Source organism: Diadema antillarum, unplaced genomic scaffold (assembly GCF_040938485.1).
Source record: "Diadema antillarum isolate AM-2024a unplaced genomic scaffold, OU_Dant_1.0 seq00001411_RagTag, whole genome shotgun sequence".
NCBI classification, from domain to species: domain Eukaryota; kingdom Metazoa; phylum Echinodermata; class Echinoidea; order Diadematoida; family Diadematidae; genus Diadema; species Diadema antillarum.
The window spans coordinates 1,146,335-1,165,575 of NW_027272165.1; the positions used below are offsets into that span (position 1 = coordinate 1,146,335).

General features: G+C 38.5%; 1 protein-coding gene across 1 annotated transcript in view; it reads left to right on the forward strand.

Moving 5' to 3' along the window:
• The window catches only part of LOC139709177 (ectonucleotide pyrophosphatase/phosphodiesterase family member 5-like), a 31,972-nt gene extending 15,463 nt beyond the window's left edge, over positions 1-16,509 (forward strand). Inside the window, exons 2-6 of the mRNA XM_071621131.1 lie at positions 3,286-3,501; positions 4,280-4,590; positions 7,041-7,278; positions 9,549-9,740; positions 16,229-16,509. Of these exons, the coding sequence (XP_071477232.1) occupies positions 3,286-3,501; positions 4,280-4,590; positions 7,041-7,278; positions 9,549-9,740; positions 16,229-16,509 (1,238 nt within the window). The remainder of the gene's footprint in view (positions 1-3,285; positions 3,502-4,279; positions 4,591-7,040; positions 7,279-9,548; positions 9,741-16,228) is intronic.
• The last annotated feature ends 2,732 nt before the right edge of the window (positions 16,510-19,241 follow it).

A 19,241-nucleotide genomic window follows, 5' to 3' on the forward strand; every position in this document is an offset into this window, starting at 1 on the left:
TTTCATAAAGCTGTTCGTAAAGTTACGAACAACTTACGAGCGACTGGTGATCAGTTCTGATGTGCTATACTTATCAGAATTTCCATAATGTAGCACAAGAACCAATCACCAGTCGCTCGTAAGTCGTTCGTAACTTTACGAACAGCTTTATGAAACACCCCCCAGGCTCGCTTGTGAACAAAGATCGAACATTCAGTCTTATACGGAGAGTAAAAGAGAAAACAAACAAACAAAGAAGCAAACAAACTCATAAACCCCAAAGGCGCAAAACAAGAGGCAATCAAACAGAACAAAACAAAACAAAACAAAACAAAACAATATCACACAAACAAACAGATAACTGCACTCTCTCTCCAATTCAATTTTCAATTCAATTCAATTCAATCATATATAGTTTATTTCCAATTAACAAAAATCAAAACATGGTACAAAGTATACGCATGTCATGAAATGATATTGTTCAAACATTTGCAAAAGATTCATGTAGTATACGAGATGAATTATATAACACATATATAAATATATATACAGTTGAACCTCTCTTATCCGGCCTCCCTTTATCCGGATCTCTCTATTATACGGATGCAATCTCGCCGTGATTTTTTTTTTTTTTTATAATTACGGGAGGAAAGGGGGATTCTCAACTCCTTGAGAACTCCTACACAAATACACATGAATTACATATTACTTCCAACATGATTAACATACATTATACATCAAATTTCCTTCCAAATTGCTTACCTTCAGACATTTTAACATCCCCAAACATCCCCAAATCATCGCAAGAACATGGACAGATTATGCGCTCGAGTCCTCTCATATCGCATTGCCACATATTATAGGTCCATACACAGCCGTCGATATGACTAGATAGACATGCATCGTTTCGAGTCATTGGCTGAGCAACGAATGATATTGAACACTCAAAATTTTGAAGCGTATTTTCGTCGACTCGTACTGTTTATTTTCAAGATCTACTTGATACATTATTATTTAGGTAAAGCATCCCAAGAATTTATAAAAGAAAATGACTTCATTCTTGCAAACACGAACCTCTATTTTGGGGTCTGTTACTGAGTGTAACAATGAAAAGGTTGCAGTATACACATTACTACATGACATTGTGGTACTACAATGGGCTACATCAGTACATGTGTATGTATATGTACATGTATAAAGCATTGAGTCTCCCGTATCCGGCCAAATCCCTTATCCGGATGAGCCCCGGTCCCGACTTGTCCGGATACGAGAGGTTCAACTGTAATATATACAATAATTAGAAGGGAAAATGCATATATACTTCGTGGGCGTGCGGAAAATAAATTCGATTATGGAAAATAATGATCCACTAAAAAGCAAAGCTTGTGGGACGTGGATCGCTAGATAAATAATGAGTGAATAATATATTATTCGAGGGTTTTTTTTATAGCTATTGTATTTGATATAGATTATTCAAGTCATTATTTTGTAAAGATATACATGTAGTTATTTTGAGACACGCAGGTCGGGAAAAAATAAAGAATAAAAAAAGAGTATCAATGCTAATGCCCGGACACTGTTCGCTGAACTACGTGTACCGTGACAAGGACAACACACTCGTACACACATTAAATTACCCCCACACAGACGCGAGACAGTAACTAGAGGAGAGAAGACGGTAACAATACAAGTCTACGAAGAACAAAAGACAGGAAAGGAAGAGGAGAGAAGAAAGAAGAGAGGTCTGCATACAGAACGCGCCAAGTGCTGCGACATCAGGACAGGTGAAAGCTCAAGCATGAATTAAAGTAATTTGAATTATCTAGAATTATAAGTAGAGAGTAGGTGTTTTCTGAATTTGTATTTAAAGACATATCTTCATTCATATTTTGATCAGCTTTACTACATAAATAACAATATGTGAGCCAAGATTACTGCAGGAATTGTGTGCACAGATATAAAATGAGTTTGTTTAAAAAAATCTTCGAGAAACAAGACTGACACAATATTACTTCATTTGAGTTGCGATCGTGAGCTGTGTCACCACGTTTAGGTTTGGTTTTATCCTCCCATATTCCATATTTTGCAAATGAATTATTAAACATATCAAGAATGAAATGTACAAATTGTCGAATACAAACAAATAAGCGAATGAATTTATTACACGTGAAATACGTGGAATGTACATTTCATATAAGCATCGATCGTAGATTCCCAGAAGCTATATCATATACATGTACATTATTATTACTGACAGCAGTTGTGGCCATTAAAAAAGAATCGTGACACAATGTATACTTGAACATCAATTTCTAGCCTAATACTTATTCTGAGTGAGATGAAACAGTGAAATATGATTTATTATATATGTTTCGATATGTTTTGTACTGTATAGTCACCGTAGAGGCAGTTTCGGAGCCGTTTGCAAGGGGTGAAGGGTCAATGACCCTTGACAGAGGGAAAATGAGCTAGCTGCACAAAGAGTCCTCTGGAAACCTGCAAGACTGGCATCAGATGCAGTGCCTTATGTACATAGTAGATTGTCATTTGCGATGGTTTTGTGACTCTCGTCTCTCGTCTCTCTTGTTTAAACAAAACACGTAATGCAGTGTATACTTAGAAATTTCATGATGTATTGCAACTGATTGAAAATTGCCCTACGTAAATAAGCACTGAACATCACATTTGGTGTTTATTGTTATTGAACATTTGGTAAGACGCGCGTCCCGTGATCAGGAGGTTGCAGGTACTAATCTATGAGCTTGCTTGAGTATAATGTGTGTCCAAGATTTATTTTGTTGTGGTTTCTACTAAAACACCGATCAATTCAGTTCTCATTTACGCTGATGTAGGGCAATTTGTCAATCAGTGTCAATGAAAACAACTCGACGCAAGAATTTCATCAATTCATGATGTATGTTTGTTCCGAGTATATGTGTGAAACAGTGAAACCATGATAAACCGTTACGACTCCAGAATCTGTTTCCCGTGTTTTGTTTTGTTTTGTTTGTGTAAGTGCCAAGGCCATTGATCTAGTTCTCTGTCAGAAGCGTGTACTATTCTTCCTTGTCACGTGACACTCTGTTGTAGGCGTGCACTGCGGGCAGGTAGTCTGGCATAGTTTAGCAGTAAGTTGTCACCTTTGTCACTTTGCTTAGATAATCACCTAATTACGGGACTGTAAATCTCCCTTCCTTTTCAGTATTCGGCTGGATCGGTTCAATATGACGTATTCTAGGACCCAAACTGGTCATTTGCTATTATGCATTGGTTTCCTTCTTCCGTCTTTGATTGTCGAGATTACAGGCGAGACTGTGGAGAATGTGGAATCAAAGTTACTTCTGGTTATGTTTGACGGATTTCGGCACGATTACCTCGACAAAACCGATACGCCTAACTTTGATCGTCTGCTAGCGGCTGGAGCCAAAGCAGCCAGCGTGATCCCAGCCTTCACCACCAAGACATTCCCCGGCCACCATACCGTTGCCACGGGGCTGTACCAGGAGAGTCACGGCATCATGGGTGAGAGTCATTTGCGGTAGTACCTTTCATGAATGGACACGATTTTTTTTCAACAACAGTGTACTTTAGTTTAATGATTATATATATATATATATATATATATATATATATATATATATATATATATATATATATATTGTTAATGTGCGGGGACAACAGGAGCAGAAAAAATACATAGAAATATTTTCTCCAAGTATGCATCCACGACGATTAATCTCAGAGAGTGTGCCAACAAAGATTAGGTTATCATTGATATTTCCTATCTTCCTTCCCCAACAAATTTCTTTTTGAATAGATATGAAATAATTAATGATGACAATCTCCACAATAAAAAAAGAAAACAAATTTAATGCTGTCGTTGCTGTTTATAAGTTTTTAAGGGATATGAAGTGATGGGTAACTTGTAACCAACGTTAAACTCTCACAACTTATGCAACAGTCAAGTTTCATATGCCTATAAAATGAAATCCTTCTGTTTTTTAACATCTTCATTCTTGATATTAAAAGGTAGGCCTACGTATCTGTGCTACTTGCCATAACTCGTAACAACTACTCGGTAAAGTTTGATTGTCTCTCAAGCGAATTTCTGCATACAATGTTAACTCTAAAAATCATTAATGATCATCATAATGAAATTTCACACATAAAGAGGTGAACTATTAAGTGAGAAATATAACAACAATTTCTTGCAATTTGCACCCTTCATTATTGATCTTACTTATCCAGATTCATTCATCGATTCAAGTCTGTTGTTCATATTGTTCTCTTGCTCATTCAGGAAACAATATGTACGATCCCGAGTTCGATGCCACGTTCAATCAGGGCACCGCAGAGCCCCGGTGGTGGAACTACGGTGGCGAACCCGTTTGGGTGACGAACCAAAAAGCTGGCGGTCGCAGTGTGTCCGTCTTCTACCCTGGGGCGAGGGTGAATATCTCAGGGCAGACGGCTACCTACTACCAACCTCAGTACGACGAGTCGATGCCGTTCGAAGAGCGTATCGACCTCGTGGTTGGGTTGATGGCCAGCGGCCAGGCAAACCTCGGCTTGTTATACTTCCACGAGCCCGATAGCACGGGTCATCTTCAGGTATACGTGACAGGCAAATTACCAATGAGGTGATGAAGAAGGTGGTGATAAATGATATTTACAATCACTGTAAGGATAATTATACTGAAATTGATTATGTCGTCGCTATTATTCTTGCTACTATTACGGATAACCCCTATTGCAAATGATGCGTATTTTTCACTGCGCTAGTTACAAATTAGTTGATAGCGATGTTAATCATGATAATGGTCTATATTGATAATAACAACAACACTTACGATGATAGTGATAACAACATAGTGATGATAACAAGAACAATCTTTTCCATCTTTTTTACTCTGCCCTTGCTCAATGAGGATAGTTGAAAGCTCTTTATAATTACACCTCTCAAATCTATAAAGATCTATGTTTAATGCTCGCACACCTTTTTTTTAAATTATGATTAACAATATTGATATAGTCATTAAACTGTACCCCCTGCTTTAATTGGCTATTCTAAATAAAAATTTAAGGGTTTCCCTTCAATCTTTAAATTCATGGAAATTGTTGCCAAAGAACCAGTGTTATTGTGACGTGAAAACAAGAATTGGACAATAAAAACAGAATTCCATCGGTGACTATACCTCCTTGCCTTGACAACCACTGGATGTATAGGAAATGGCTAGTAGGCAAAAGGTCGAGAACGATAGCTGGTTCATCGCAAATAATAGCTTACTCTCGATCCTTATGATTCTTGATAAGATAAACGTCACCCAAATACTTTATTTGTGATGACACTTCATGTAAAATCTTCCGAGAATATACGGGCTCTATACATCACTTCTCACCTGGATGGTACGAGAATATGCCATTTTGAATAACCGTCTTTAATCATCAAATATATTAGTTCGCAGGGGTTTGATCTAAAAGGCGTGCTAGGCATGACTGATAAACAGGAGTTCTGTTGTCGAGCAAATAACGCAAGCACAAAGACCCACAAAGAGTGACTAACCCAACTAACTAAGCGTCAGCTTGGATAAAATGATTAGTATATAGGACTACCATTCCGCATACAAAAGGAATATCAAAACCTTAAAAAAAGAAAAAAAACTATGAGGGGATAAGTAAGGTATATAACAGTGACAATGAATACTTTGAGTATACACAGAGATCATGCTATGATAATATAGCAACATGATCTGATGATTACGAAAAATGGAGACACGTATAATTATTAAATCCACATAATTTAATCTAATGTAAGTAACAAGGGTGTAATCATTGTTTGTGAATCAATGTAAATCTCCACAACGTGTTGCGTGTTGCATGTATACCGGTATAGATATGATTTGGGGATTCCATATTAACTAAAAAGTCATGTGATTGACCAACGTGTCTATCAGACATTTACTCGCGTAAGCGACTTTTTACCCACAATGCAGTTTTCTTTGATATACAGACTTACGGCTGAAGACTCATATTACACAAAATGACAATCATTGATGCTTAAAGGATTGCATGATGAAGCCTAGATTTATAGTATGTTAAATGCAATCTGGCTGGAACCTTTCCAGCAGTTCTGTATACGGGGAAAGTAATCAAACTCAATGATAATGGGGATTAATTTTTATTGGTTACAAAGATCAAACCCAGTTTCACTCTTACCTTAGCTCACAACCTTAGATTAGGTATATTGTCGCTAAACATTTAAGGACAAATTCACTTTGATATACATGTTAATCAAATGAATACACGAATATCAGCAGAAGACATCAGTGGAAGCTTAAGGAAAATCAGACAAACCCTTCAAAAGTGTTTTTTTTTTTTAAGTTTCTAGGCAGTCACTGCTGGACCAGAAGACTATACTACAGTTTGTGCTGTCACATGCGTATCCACTATAAGGAAATATAAAATGAGAATTCCACATAACTTCGGTCTCTTTATAAAGTTCGCCATCAATTCCCTCAACAATACTCAAGTTGTTACTGATCTAAATGTCAAGCAGCAAGGATAGCGATTCCCCCTGCCTTTTCAAAGAGGACGATTTTTTTATTATGCGAGAAGAGTGAAAAATAATACAATGTTGCTCTGTAAATTTTCTTTATGCTTTATTTTTATCGTTCTACGTCACATCCAACGTTGTAGTAGTCTTCTCATCCAGAGATGGAGGCAATAAAAAAGATTCATGACTTTTGAACAGATTGTGCGATTTTCCTCAAACTTTCATTGACGTGTTTTGAGTAATATTGCTGCATTCACTCATTTCACATGTATATTAAGGTGAACGTATCTTCTAAAGATGAGATGATACAGCAGATCAAGGGACGCCGTTTATCAAACTCTTGAAATACAATGAAGGCATTGTAAAGGATAGATGACTAAAATGTATTCCAAAAAGTATTCCAACGGAATATTCATTTTAATGATGTCAGTGTCTCGTAAAAAGAGTGAGAGTGAAATAAATCGATGAAGAAGTTGCCTCTCTTAGAATAATATGCTTTTTTTTTTAGGGTCCAGATTCAGATTCGATAGTGGAGGCCATTTCTATGTGCGACACAACACTCGGATACCTCCTGGATAGTTTGACGGAGGCGGAGCTTATTGATGACGTCAATATCATCGTAACCAGTGACCACGGTATGGCGAACGTTGCTGCCGAGCAGACGGTGTTCCTCGACGATTACGTCGACAGCGGGCTGTATTTCCACACCAACAACGATCCTGTCTTCGGACTTTGGCCGTATAACGGTAATTATGAGGACAGCTATACATCACACGGTAACACATTTGCTAGGGTTATTTTGGCTCATATTTTCCTGCATCAAAATCAGCATAATCTGGAATCGGCTCCCTAATGGGTATCAAAAATGTTCCTCTCTTGAACTATTCTTGTCTCTTCTTAACTCACTTTACTTGGCATAACATCCATGTTTGGTTGATTTTCTTAATGTTTATGTACATTATTGGACATGGGCACTATACTGTGCGCTAGCTGTTTCGAGACTTGAGTGTTGAGTGTTGTTGTCATTATCATCGTAATTTTGTAACGGGGGTAAAATACTTTCTAAAGTTTCAATGACTATATGCACACTATAGCACTGTTGGTCAGTTTTTCAATTTTTCAAGGAACTTCCCCAAACATAACATGTCACCCTTAGTCATGAAATGATATTCTTCCTGTTACTCCAAGATGGAAAGTTGTTGTTATAGTCTTTGACTTGTTTACTAATATTCTAGATTTTGTCTGGGAAAAGGAAAAAAATCAAAGATACATTTTTAGCTGATTCTGTGCATATTTCACCCACTTCTACCTAGTATAGAAGTTCCTATTGCAAACCCATATTTTTTCGAAATTACCTGAGCAACACTTTCCGTTTCACACCTCTGTTTGGCTATATACACGTATAATGCAATGAATACACGCACTGACAGGTCTATTTCTACTTTCTACTACTGCTTACAGGACTGGAGGATACTTTGTATTCAACTTTGTTACGCTGCTGCCGCCTTCGCCGCCGCGACGCGCCGCCAGCATTGCCGCCGCATCACATTTCGTGTACCCAATACTGGCCACATTTCTTGACAAATTATATTCAACATAATTAGTTATGGAGGTGCATTTTTAAAAGTCCAGCCGTCTATTATTTTTTTCGTGGTAGCGTCCTCACTCTTGATCTGTCTCTGATCTTCTATTATAGGGTCTATATATTTGTGTGCGCTCTACGAGCTATATTTCTTGACAGAGCTTTATCAGTTACAGTCGAGTCTGCATGAACTCATAGTTTAGGTGACACGACATTTTGCTCCTGCAACAATCGCTCCGGTCTCATTTTCAAGGACTCATTAGAACTGGGGTTGTGATATGGTTTTAGGTTTAATTTGATGTGAAGATTTGGATTAGGGTTATATGGTTATGCTTGTAGGTAGAATTTTTAATTAACATATATCGTGCAGATAGTTCATGGGAGCAATATTCGCAGAAACCGAAATGCCACGAAACCCAGCTATAGTATTCATGATGCTGCATGCGACGAATGCTCCGCATTTTATACTAGGTCAAAACTATCTCGAAATGCATCTCTCAGTGTTCCATCCTTTATACACTGTAAAAACATCGGTGTTAGATTTAACACCATGGGTGTTAAATCTAACACCGATCAAACTTCAATAGAGGACCACACCCACAGGTGTAGAAAATGCACTGTGATGGTGTTGAAAAGTGTTCACCTGACACTTCGTGGTGTTAATTTGACACTGTACCTGGTGTTATTTTGACACTGTACTGGTGTTGATTAAAAAATGACACCACATGGTGTTGATTTGATATTTGTTGGTGTTAATATCAATGGTTTAACACCCGTCCAGCCTCAATAAGAGACCACATCAGCTGGTGTTACTGTGGTGTAAATCTATTTTCACATTTTTTCAAAAATCTAATATTTCAATGTAAAATTCTTGATCGTCTTGTTTAAATTAAAAATCAACAAGAAGTGCAGTTACTAAGAAACTCTTCAAAAAACAGTTTTATATTTGGAAATGACACCCGGACGTGTTAATTTAACACCATAAATGAGCACCGAAAATTTAACACCAGCTCGGTGTTCACTATTCAACACCGGACTTTTTGCAGTGTAGGGTCAAAGGTCATATCTTTAGGCATTCTTCACTTCTTTCACTCCATACTATTTTTCCCCTTTGGTAGATAGGCAGGTCCATCATTTTTATACTCTAACCTACGCTGTTTAACGACGAAAGGGATGTACTTCATTTGGTAACGGGTATTATACATAGTATGATGTTATCCTAATTAGGGCTATCATTAAATTTCGTTATTGTTATCAATATGACTGTTATATCATTTTTTATCTGTATCGTTATATTATGAACGTTATTATTATTGTCATTGTTATGGTCATGAATAGCGTTCATTTTGTTCACATCATTATTCCTTTAGTATGTCATACAATAGTACCTTGATTATCTTTCGTTTGTATTTCATATGTTGTTGTTTTTTTCAGAGACCGACGGATCTCTCACAACTATTTACGAGGCATTAAAGGATGCGCATCCTCAAATGAACGTCTACTGGAAGGAAGACATCCCAGAGGAATACTGTTACCGTGACAACCGGAGAACCAGTCCCATCCTGATCGTCATGGATGAGGGATGGCACGTTTGGACCAACAGGAGCGTGGAGGGGAACTGGATGAGTGAGTCTCCATTAACAGTCCTCCTAAGTTTGCCTCCGTCACTTTTGATTCACAAGTGATCGTTATTCTCCAGTACATGTATCTGAAAATTGTCTAGTGCTTGATGCACATATTGGGTATACAGAAGCATTTTGGTAGGTATACCGGTAGTTGAACTCTCCGATAGATGGTGATATTATTCATGTTGCTTTCCCGGTCGTTCAGTTTTCCATCTCAGATATATCTTTTCTTGTTCTTCTGTTATTGCAGTATTGATTTGATTTTGATTCATCAGAAATGATACACAAACATTGAAACAACAATACAAAACTTAGGCAAACATGCATCAACAATATTATCATTTTTGTAAAACTGGCAAAAAACTATACAATAAATCACTGTGGAGGGAAACGTAATAATTAAGAAATATACAGTTTCTAACGAATATGTTGCCCATAAATGATAATATGGCCAAAAGTATACGAAATCTAGGTACTGTAATATTTCACTTTCTTTAATAGAGTAACTATGATAAATCTATACATACACCGAAATAAACAATGTTCATCTGAGATTTGTACAGATGTTTACCACGAGATAGTTCAAAAGATAATAACTATCATGGTGAGTGCTGAGAAATACAATAGCTCACTGACATGCATAACAACCAGAGAGAGGGAGTGTGTGTATGTGTGTGTGTTGTGTGTGAGAGAGAGCGGGAGAGAGAGAGAGAGAGAGAGAAGGAGAGAGAGGGATAAAAGAAGGAGGGGATTATCAAAAATTTCATATCAAATAACCTTTTAATTTGCTCTTAAAAATATATTTCGAAAGTGCTGTGGTAATGCAAGAATTGTTTGGCTTTATCAACATCTTTGATCTATAAAGCATTGAATTTTGGAAACAAACTTGAACACCAAAACACACTCCCAAAAGAAAAACATGAAATTGTACCTTTGCCGTATTTAGTTTGCGAGTATGGTGCAAAAACTCAGACCATCGTTAGTTTGGACGTCTTAAGCAGGACTCTGACTTCCTCATTGGTGTGAACCCAAGAGACTAATTTCTTTGCTCTTTCCAAATTTGACTATTCAATGATGTTTATCTAGTAATGCGCTTATCTATATTGGTTTCAAAGTACGCAATTATTATCAAGGTGTGTTTGAACCCTTCTACGTGTTAATCTGTTCGAATATTGTTATTTTCATACTCCATATACCGTATCCGGGCACTTACCCCCTGGGCAACTACCCTCCGGATAACTACCACCCGGATAATTACCCCCCAGGTCTATTCCCCCTTAGGGCAACTACCCCCCGGACAACTACCCTCCCAGGGCAATCACCCTCCAGGGCCATTACCCCCTAGGAAAACTACCACCCGGTCATCTACCCTCCTAGGGCAACTACCCCCAAGGGCAATTACCCCTAGGACATCTACCCCCCGGATAAATACCCCCTGGGTAACTACCCCCTGGATGACTACCTCCCGGATAACTACCCCCCAGATAACTACCACCCGGATAACTACCCCCTGGATAACTACCCCCCGGATAACTACCCCCTGGATAACTACCCCCCGGAGAACTACCCCCTGGGTAACTACCCCCCGGAGAACTACCCCCCGGATAACTACCCCCCGGATAACTACCCCCCCGGATAACTACCCCCCGGATAACTACCCCCCGGATAACTACCCCCAGGATAACTACCACCCGGATAATTACTCCCCGGATAACTACCCCCAGGATAACTACCACCCGGATTACTACCCCCCCCCCATTAACAATACCCCGAACCCCCCCCCCCCGCCCCCTCCTGATACTTACCTACTGGACAACCCTCCCTCCCCGCCCCACGAAAGTTACCACCCGTCGTATATTTTCCATAAGTTCATAACACCATATCAGAAGATGCACCTTTCTCTTACACTGTCATCACTCTTTTGGCTTGTCATTTATTTTCTACCGTTATAACACATGATAGACGATAAACATAAGAAAAGGAGAGTTGATTTCACTGCAATTCATATTCCCTTAACATTAGCGAGGGACTCTTCGATATAAAGCCATAATTTCTGATAGGATCCGGGCACGGTTTTATGAAAGTTATCAGTCCTGACAAGCTGTCAGTTCCACACAATTACCAATCGTTGTAGGTCGATCAAAGCAGGTCCATGGTAACAAGTCAGTGACTCGAGCTTATCAATCAAGCAGAACCCATGGTTTTATTGAAATTATTAGATACTAACAAGATGTCATAACTGGCAACTTTTATCAAAAGGTGCCCTAATCTGTCATGAGAGTAAAATTACAGCTTGTTTTACATACAAGTAGAATTGTGCTAGTTTTCAAATTAAATGTTCTCGACACTTTAAGAGGAAATCCAGTTCAAATATAAGTTAGTCTCATTAGAAAGAGTAAAATATTACGAGTTTAACGGTATTTTTTTTTTTTTTTTTACAAAACACCCCTAGTTGTTAACGAAGTCTTTTGTCCTGCACCCTCTTTTTGAATAGATCTAGGGAGAGTTGTAGTTGACAGAATCCTTTTTACATTATAGGGCTGCTCTGTTTTATCCCGGCCATTTCAAGAGTATTTTTTTTTCTCAAAAAATTGAATCCTTCTTGGAATAACATGCTCTTTAATATTTCGTAAGGGGTTTCTAATTATCTCACCCAAAAGATGTTTAAAACCTGAAGTTAGGTCTCGACCAAAACCAGAAAACCAGAAACCAGAAAAAATGTTGGGTTTTTTTTTCAATTCAAATAGCTAATGTGTTCGAAAATAACAATGAGAGACGTAATTTTCTGGGGGAGAGTTATTGTAAGAGGGGTGATTGTTTGGAGCCTAATTTTAATAAGGAGTAATTGTCAAGGGAGGTAATGTTCTGCAGTGATCATATCAAGGAGGTGACAATCTCTTCCCACATCCTTGATATACTAGTTGTTAATATGCCCAATAATGCAGTAGGGCAATTCTGAAATGAGCGTTAACGGTATAACAGTAAAATAGTTACAAAATTGATGAAACAATGCAAAGAAAGCAAATTAAGACAGAGACGAAGTACACAAATAAAGATACAGTGCACTCCCGTTACAACGAACACGGTTATAACGAAATTTCGTTATAACGAAGCAAAACTTCTGGTCCCAAAATTATCGCCATTAAAGTCTATGGTACAAAATTCGCTTATAACGAAGACGGTTATAACAAAATTTTCGTTATCACGAAGTCTTTTCTGAGCGCCACTGACAAAGAAAAACAAAAGAAATGCGCTCCGTTATAACGAAATGCGGATCGCATTCGAAAATGCGTAGCGGATCGCATTCGAAAATGCGTAGCGGAACAAGCATTATTAAAGCGTCTCTGCATGAGCGAACGCATCATTAAATGTTCACTCCGTGTATCACGCACAGTTTCCGAGGGGAACTTGCGTTGTTGTAATAAAATAATTTGAATTCAGATAAGGTTTGTTTCATTGTTCCGAAGTCCTTTAATACAAAACACACAGATTCTTATACAACTAAATGTCCGTTAGTTCGGAAATGAAAGAGGGTTTGTTATTAAGCACATTTTGGCGTTATTCCAAAGGTTCGTTAATTCGATAATAAAATATGGTCCTTATTCTTATTCTTATACGGTTCGTTAGTCCGAGAATGATAGGAATTCAAAACGTTCGTTAATCGGAACATTACAAAAAGTATCGTTAATCCATGGTGGAAAAAAGAGAGTACACTAACAAAACTTAAGAATTGCAATCTTTATAATCGTCTTAAGATAAATAAATCTTCGAAATAACTAACCTTTCTCATCTTTTTTTTCATTAACAAAATTTCTTCGGAATAACGAACCGTATTTCATTTTCGGATGAAAAAGCCTTCGGAACAACGGACTTTCTGACTAGGGAACCTTTTTCTTTCTTTTTTTTGATTTATAAACCTTCAGAATGACGAACCTCATTTCATTTCCAGATCAACGAACCTTCGGAAAATGAACAATATATTATTTTGATCTAGATTATGAACTTTCGGAATGATGATTCTGCGGAAATGCGAACCTTCACATAAACAAACCATCGGAATCCCGGGAATGGCGAAACTTCGGAATAAGGAGTCTTCGGAGTAACGTACTTTAATAAGAAAAGAACCTTTGGAATAGCGAACTGTAACCAAATCCTACACCGTCATTTTCTACACATGTGTGACAACACAAACAACTTTATGCTCTTTTTAAAATGTAATATTTAAACGAAATTAAAAAGGTATTCTCCCATTTCACATAGCTTTCCAGCGTATGATGAGGATTCAACAAACAACATTTTTTATGCGTGGTTTCCTTCTTTTCGTTATACATTGCATATTATATTTGTTCGGTTACAACGAAATTTCGTTAAAACGAAAAAAAAAACAAAACAAAACAAAAACTGCCAGTCCTGAGCATTTCGTTTTAACGGGAGTGCACTGCACATGAACACACACGAGATAAATCCCTTGTAATGAGAGAAAGAGGAAAGGTGAGTTATGAATGACAGGAATAGACTACCTTCACAGTGGACAGAGAAAAGCGAGAGGGAAGAGGAAGATGATGGGTCAAAACCAGGGCACGTGAGGCATGAGATATAAGCTCCTCAAAATAAAGAAGTGTTACATGGAGTTGTGGTAAACGATAGACAATTGTGGTTAAAAAATATTGCAAAAAGTTTAACTCATTCTGAAGTGTAACATTTCTTCAAAATGTCTTTAGTTCAATGGTAAAGGCATTCAAACTTAAAACTTCTTTTATACTATACTATCAAGAGAAATCCGAAATTTCGGAACAGTAAAAGAAAATACAGATTTAGCGAAAATAGTTTGGTTAAAGGCATTGACATTTACTGGATTACCGGGTAGGATATGAAGGGACAGCTTCGTTTTTTATGAACATAGAGTCAAAATACAGAGGGAGAAATTAAGCTTTTACATAAATTGTCCTAAGTGCAAACGATACAAATCGTAAATCTTTAAGATGTTGTTTTCATAAAATGATGTATCAGTATGGCATCTCCGTGATTCCTGGCAAATAATACAAAGAACTTCGTTTCCTGTAGTAATGATATTCTTTTTATTAAAGGTAAGATGGGGGGGGGGGCAATGACCTGGGAGGTAGTTACCCAGGGGGTGATTGGCGTGGTGCACTGTCCTGGGGTAATTTTCGTCTTGATAGTTATAGGGGAGGGGGAGTTGTAGGCTTGCTTATCCGGGGTAATCATCCTCGGGAAGTTATCGGAGGGTGTAGTTATCGGGTGGAAGTTATCTGGGGTCTAGTTATCGGAGGAGGGGGTAATTAACCTGGGGATAATTATCCTGGTGGTAATTATCGGGGGGGGGTAGTTATCCGGAGGGTAATTATCCGGGGGGGGGGGGGTGATTATCCGGGGGGTAATTATCCGGGGGGTAATTATCCGAGGGGTAATTATCCGGGGGGTAGTTATCCGGGGGGTAGTTATCCGGGGGGTAGTTATCCTGGGGGTAGTTACCCAGGGGGTAGTTCTCCGGGGGGTAGTTACCCAGGGGGTAGTTCTCCGGGGGGTAGTTATCCAGGGGGTAGTTCTCCGGGGGGTAGTTATCCAGGGGGTAGTTATCCGGGTGGTAGTTATCCAGGGGGTAGTTATCCGAGGGGGTAGTTATCCAGGGGTAGTTATCCGAGGGGTAGTTATCCAGGGGGTAGTTTTCCTAAGGGGGAATTGCCCTGGGGGGTGATTGCCCTTGGAGGGTAGTTGTCCGGGGGGTAGTTGTCCTAGGGGGTAATTACCCTGGAGGGTAATTGCCCTTGGAGGGTAGTTGTCCGGGGGTAGTTGCCCTAGGGGGGAATTGTCCTGGGGGGTAATTAACCGGGTGGTAGTTATCCGGAGGGTGGTTTTCCAGGGGGTACTGTTCCTAGAACCTCTATATACACTCCCAAAAGATTTTGGCGCATTACGTTGTTTCATTCCTAGCATTCTCTCAGTAGCGATCGATCATTAAATAAGATAGCTAAAGTATTCTGTAATAGATATACATGTCATTATTATCACATGATCATGATACAGTACGTGCATCATTGTCATTAAAGGGGAAGGCTAGTAACTGATCAGTGGGAATCAGTGGAAATGCTGGGAGATGATTGTTCCAATCCTTATGGGATTCATTCAAGAGTTCATTGTATATCTATTGTTGTGTGAAAATGATTTGCTTCAGAATGGTCTCATATTCAAGTAATGTGCCGTTTAATGCTTCCAGGTTAGCGTCCCTGGTCAGTGACGGAGCATTAATCTGCACATTACTTGAATGTGAGACCGTTCTGAAGCAAATCATTTTCACACAACAATAGATATACAATGAACTCTTGAATGAATCCCATTAGGATTGGAACAATCATCTCCCAGCATTTCCACTGATTCCCACTGATCAGTTACTAGGCCTTCCCCTTTAAATGATGATAAGAATATAATGTCTTAATGCTTTCTCCGCTTCAACATTACAACTATTTTCAGCATATCGCGGGAATCATGGCTTCTTGAACACACTCCCTTCTATGCAAACAATCTTCATCGCATCTGGCCCCGCCTTCAAGTCAAACTTTGCCTTAACCGGTTCGTTCTATGCGGTCGACATCTACAACTTGATGTGTCGTGTGCTCGAGATAGACCCCGCCCCTAACAACGGAACATTCAGTAATGTGGAGCCGCTTCTCTCCAATGCCGTGACCGTTGTGTTGCCGTCCTTTGCCGCGTTGTTTCTCAGCCTCGTTTCATGTAAAATCCTCATTGGTTAACAGGGTTGGGATGGAGCAGATTATTCATGATGATCTCCCCCATCTTGAAACTTCATCATGCATGTCATGCCAGACTTTCTATGTATAGGTCCTCACACATGCATTCATAATACAATAGGACTGTATACCTCCTCTTGATTCTGTTTAGCTCAGTCTGCATAATGTATATTATCTTGTAACGTAAACCACAAGCACTCATTCTGATTCTGTTCGTGATGCTCCTTGACTTCATGTCACGAAAATCCCATTAACTTAAGATCCTCACAGAGAGGGAGATAGATAATACGAGAAGAGATGGGAATTGCAGTAAGCACTAAATACACTCGTGTCACCTTGAAGAAAGATTCGATAACCCCCTACTCCCCCCCCCCCCCGAAAAAAGAGAGGTTTTCCATGTTTTTAATATTGTTTTTGTTCTTGATGTTTTTCTCTCTGTCGACGCGGACTGGCACAACAATGAGTTCTCGAGCGTCCAAGCCAAATGCAGAGTAATAATGACTAATTGAGAGCATGGAGAGGATGGCTATGATTGAGTTTCCACTATACAATGAACGCGACTATACGCGTATATAATAATGATATTAAGTAATTGATTATGACACCACTCATTTCACTCATCTATACGCTGTGTTTGGTTGATTTGGCATATAAAATATAATTTCAGGCTAACATCGTTTGCTTACTTTACTGGCCTTCACTGAATTGTTGATTCGCAGGAATATTCATAAAATATATCTCACATGCACGATTTCGTTTTCGTTTGCTTAAAATGAATGCCGGTGATCACTGTTTGGCGAACAAAAGAACTTCTACTATACCGGTATATCTCTGTATGACATACATGAATATGTCGTTTTGAATCTTCGCTTGCAACTTCATACTCCTTTTTTATTTTCTGTATAGAGAAAAGAGAAATATTGCCAATTAAACGTATGACTTGAATCATTTTAGACAACTTTAATGTATCTTGGTATACGTATAGTGCCTGAAATTCTTCTCTACTTCTATCAATGACAGCTCTCGATTTTGAATTGCGAAAGAGTGTTAGAATGATTGTGGTGATTATTGATTATTGCTGATGGGGACGGGGAACATAGTTCCCTTTCTCCTTCTTAATGAATTGAAATGTCACCTTCATCAAAGCTGATGATAGTAACCAAATCGGAAGTTCTGATTCATGGTCGTAATTTTGGAAGAAAGCCTGCGTGGTCTTCCATGAATGAACTATTGACTAACGGATGCATAAAAAAGTGCACACACATATTTAAAAAAAAAATAGATAATAAACACAACACAGACCACAAAAGAACATAAGAGGCACAAAAAATATGGAACAAAACAACAACAAAACACCAAAAGTAAAACAAAATAAATAAAGTATACAGAAGAAAATATCACAATCTCCAAGACGGCAGCAATCACAATGATTCAGTGGTCGAGGATATAGGATAGGAATTGTCCTTAGGTAACTTTTAGCCTACAATTGAAAGGTTTCAAAGGCGCCAGAACAATGCAGAAGAGTGCAGAAGAGTCACTCACATTCATAATAAACGAAGCTGTTTTGCAGTGACTTCTTAAAATGCTTGATGTCATGTGCGTTTTTCCCTTGTTTGTTCGATGCACCTTATGGTATATCATGCTCTGCACATTGTTTCGGTCGCCTTCAAGTTCCCCAACGGCGTACTTGGTCACTCATGCAACGCACCGAATGTCCCTATTAATTAATCTATTCCTATTACAAACTCTGTTGATTCTTTCATCCATTACTCTTTTTAATTATGATTAATTGCAATACAACTATGCTCTTCGTAGTGTTTTTATCCGGGCTGCGATATTTAAGCGAAAACTAGGGATGGAATCATACATCGTGCTATCATAACAGTAAAACGTATAATAGTGATCTCCAAAACTCAAAGTCCCGCACTTTATGTCCGTTTTCAACCCAGTGTGAGAACGGGAGCCGTGTGTCCAGTCTACTGGGTTTTTCTGTAAACTCGGAGTGGATCATCTGTTTGTGCGAGATATATACCCATTACAGTCAAGTTCCACTGAGTTGAACTTCACTGTATATTAGGGAAAAAAAAAACATCCCACGAACGTAAAATCGTCCAGCAGAATACGGCCCATAGGTACAATGTGTATATATAATTATACGTTCGCCTTAAATGTAATTTTTCATATAAGGAATACACCAGGGATCCGTCAATATTTATCGATCGATCAAACCCCTTGCATCATACTGTTAAGCCATTAGTCTCACCAGAATTGACCATGAAATCAATATGGGCTGCTTTCTTCTCTTCGTAAATCTTATGTAAATCGTCTGCAATGAGCCCTAACTATGCTGAGAGGACCAATATCTAAATATCTTTGGCCTTCGACAATTCTTTGTTTAATATGTGTCGGCCCTTTCCAACTATAGATCAGAACATTAATTGTCTCAACAAGCAGGTTTCGCTTCGTCAAAATAATATATGTAAATATTTGTCAAGCGCACGTCGATGAACTTTATGACGTGAGAAGGCACGGAAGCAATTATATCGCAGCTGTTATTAATATAAGATAAGACAGAGAGCATAGAGCTATTCCAATGGCGTCCTATGTAACGCAACCAAGTGCATACCATGATAGCTCACGTGTTTGGCTCAAAGTCCATTTTATTTAACGGCGTTTTTAGTCTGTCATGTCTTTCATCCTGTAGAGGATACTAAAATAGCTTTGGTCAATCCAGA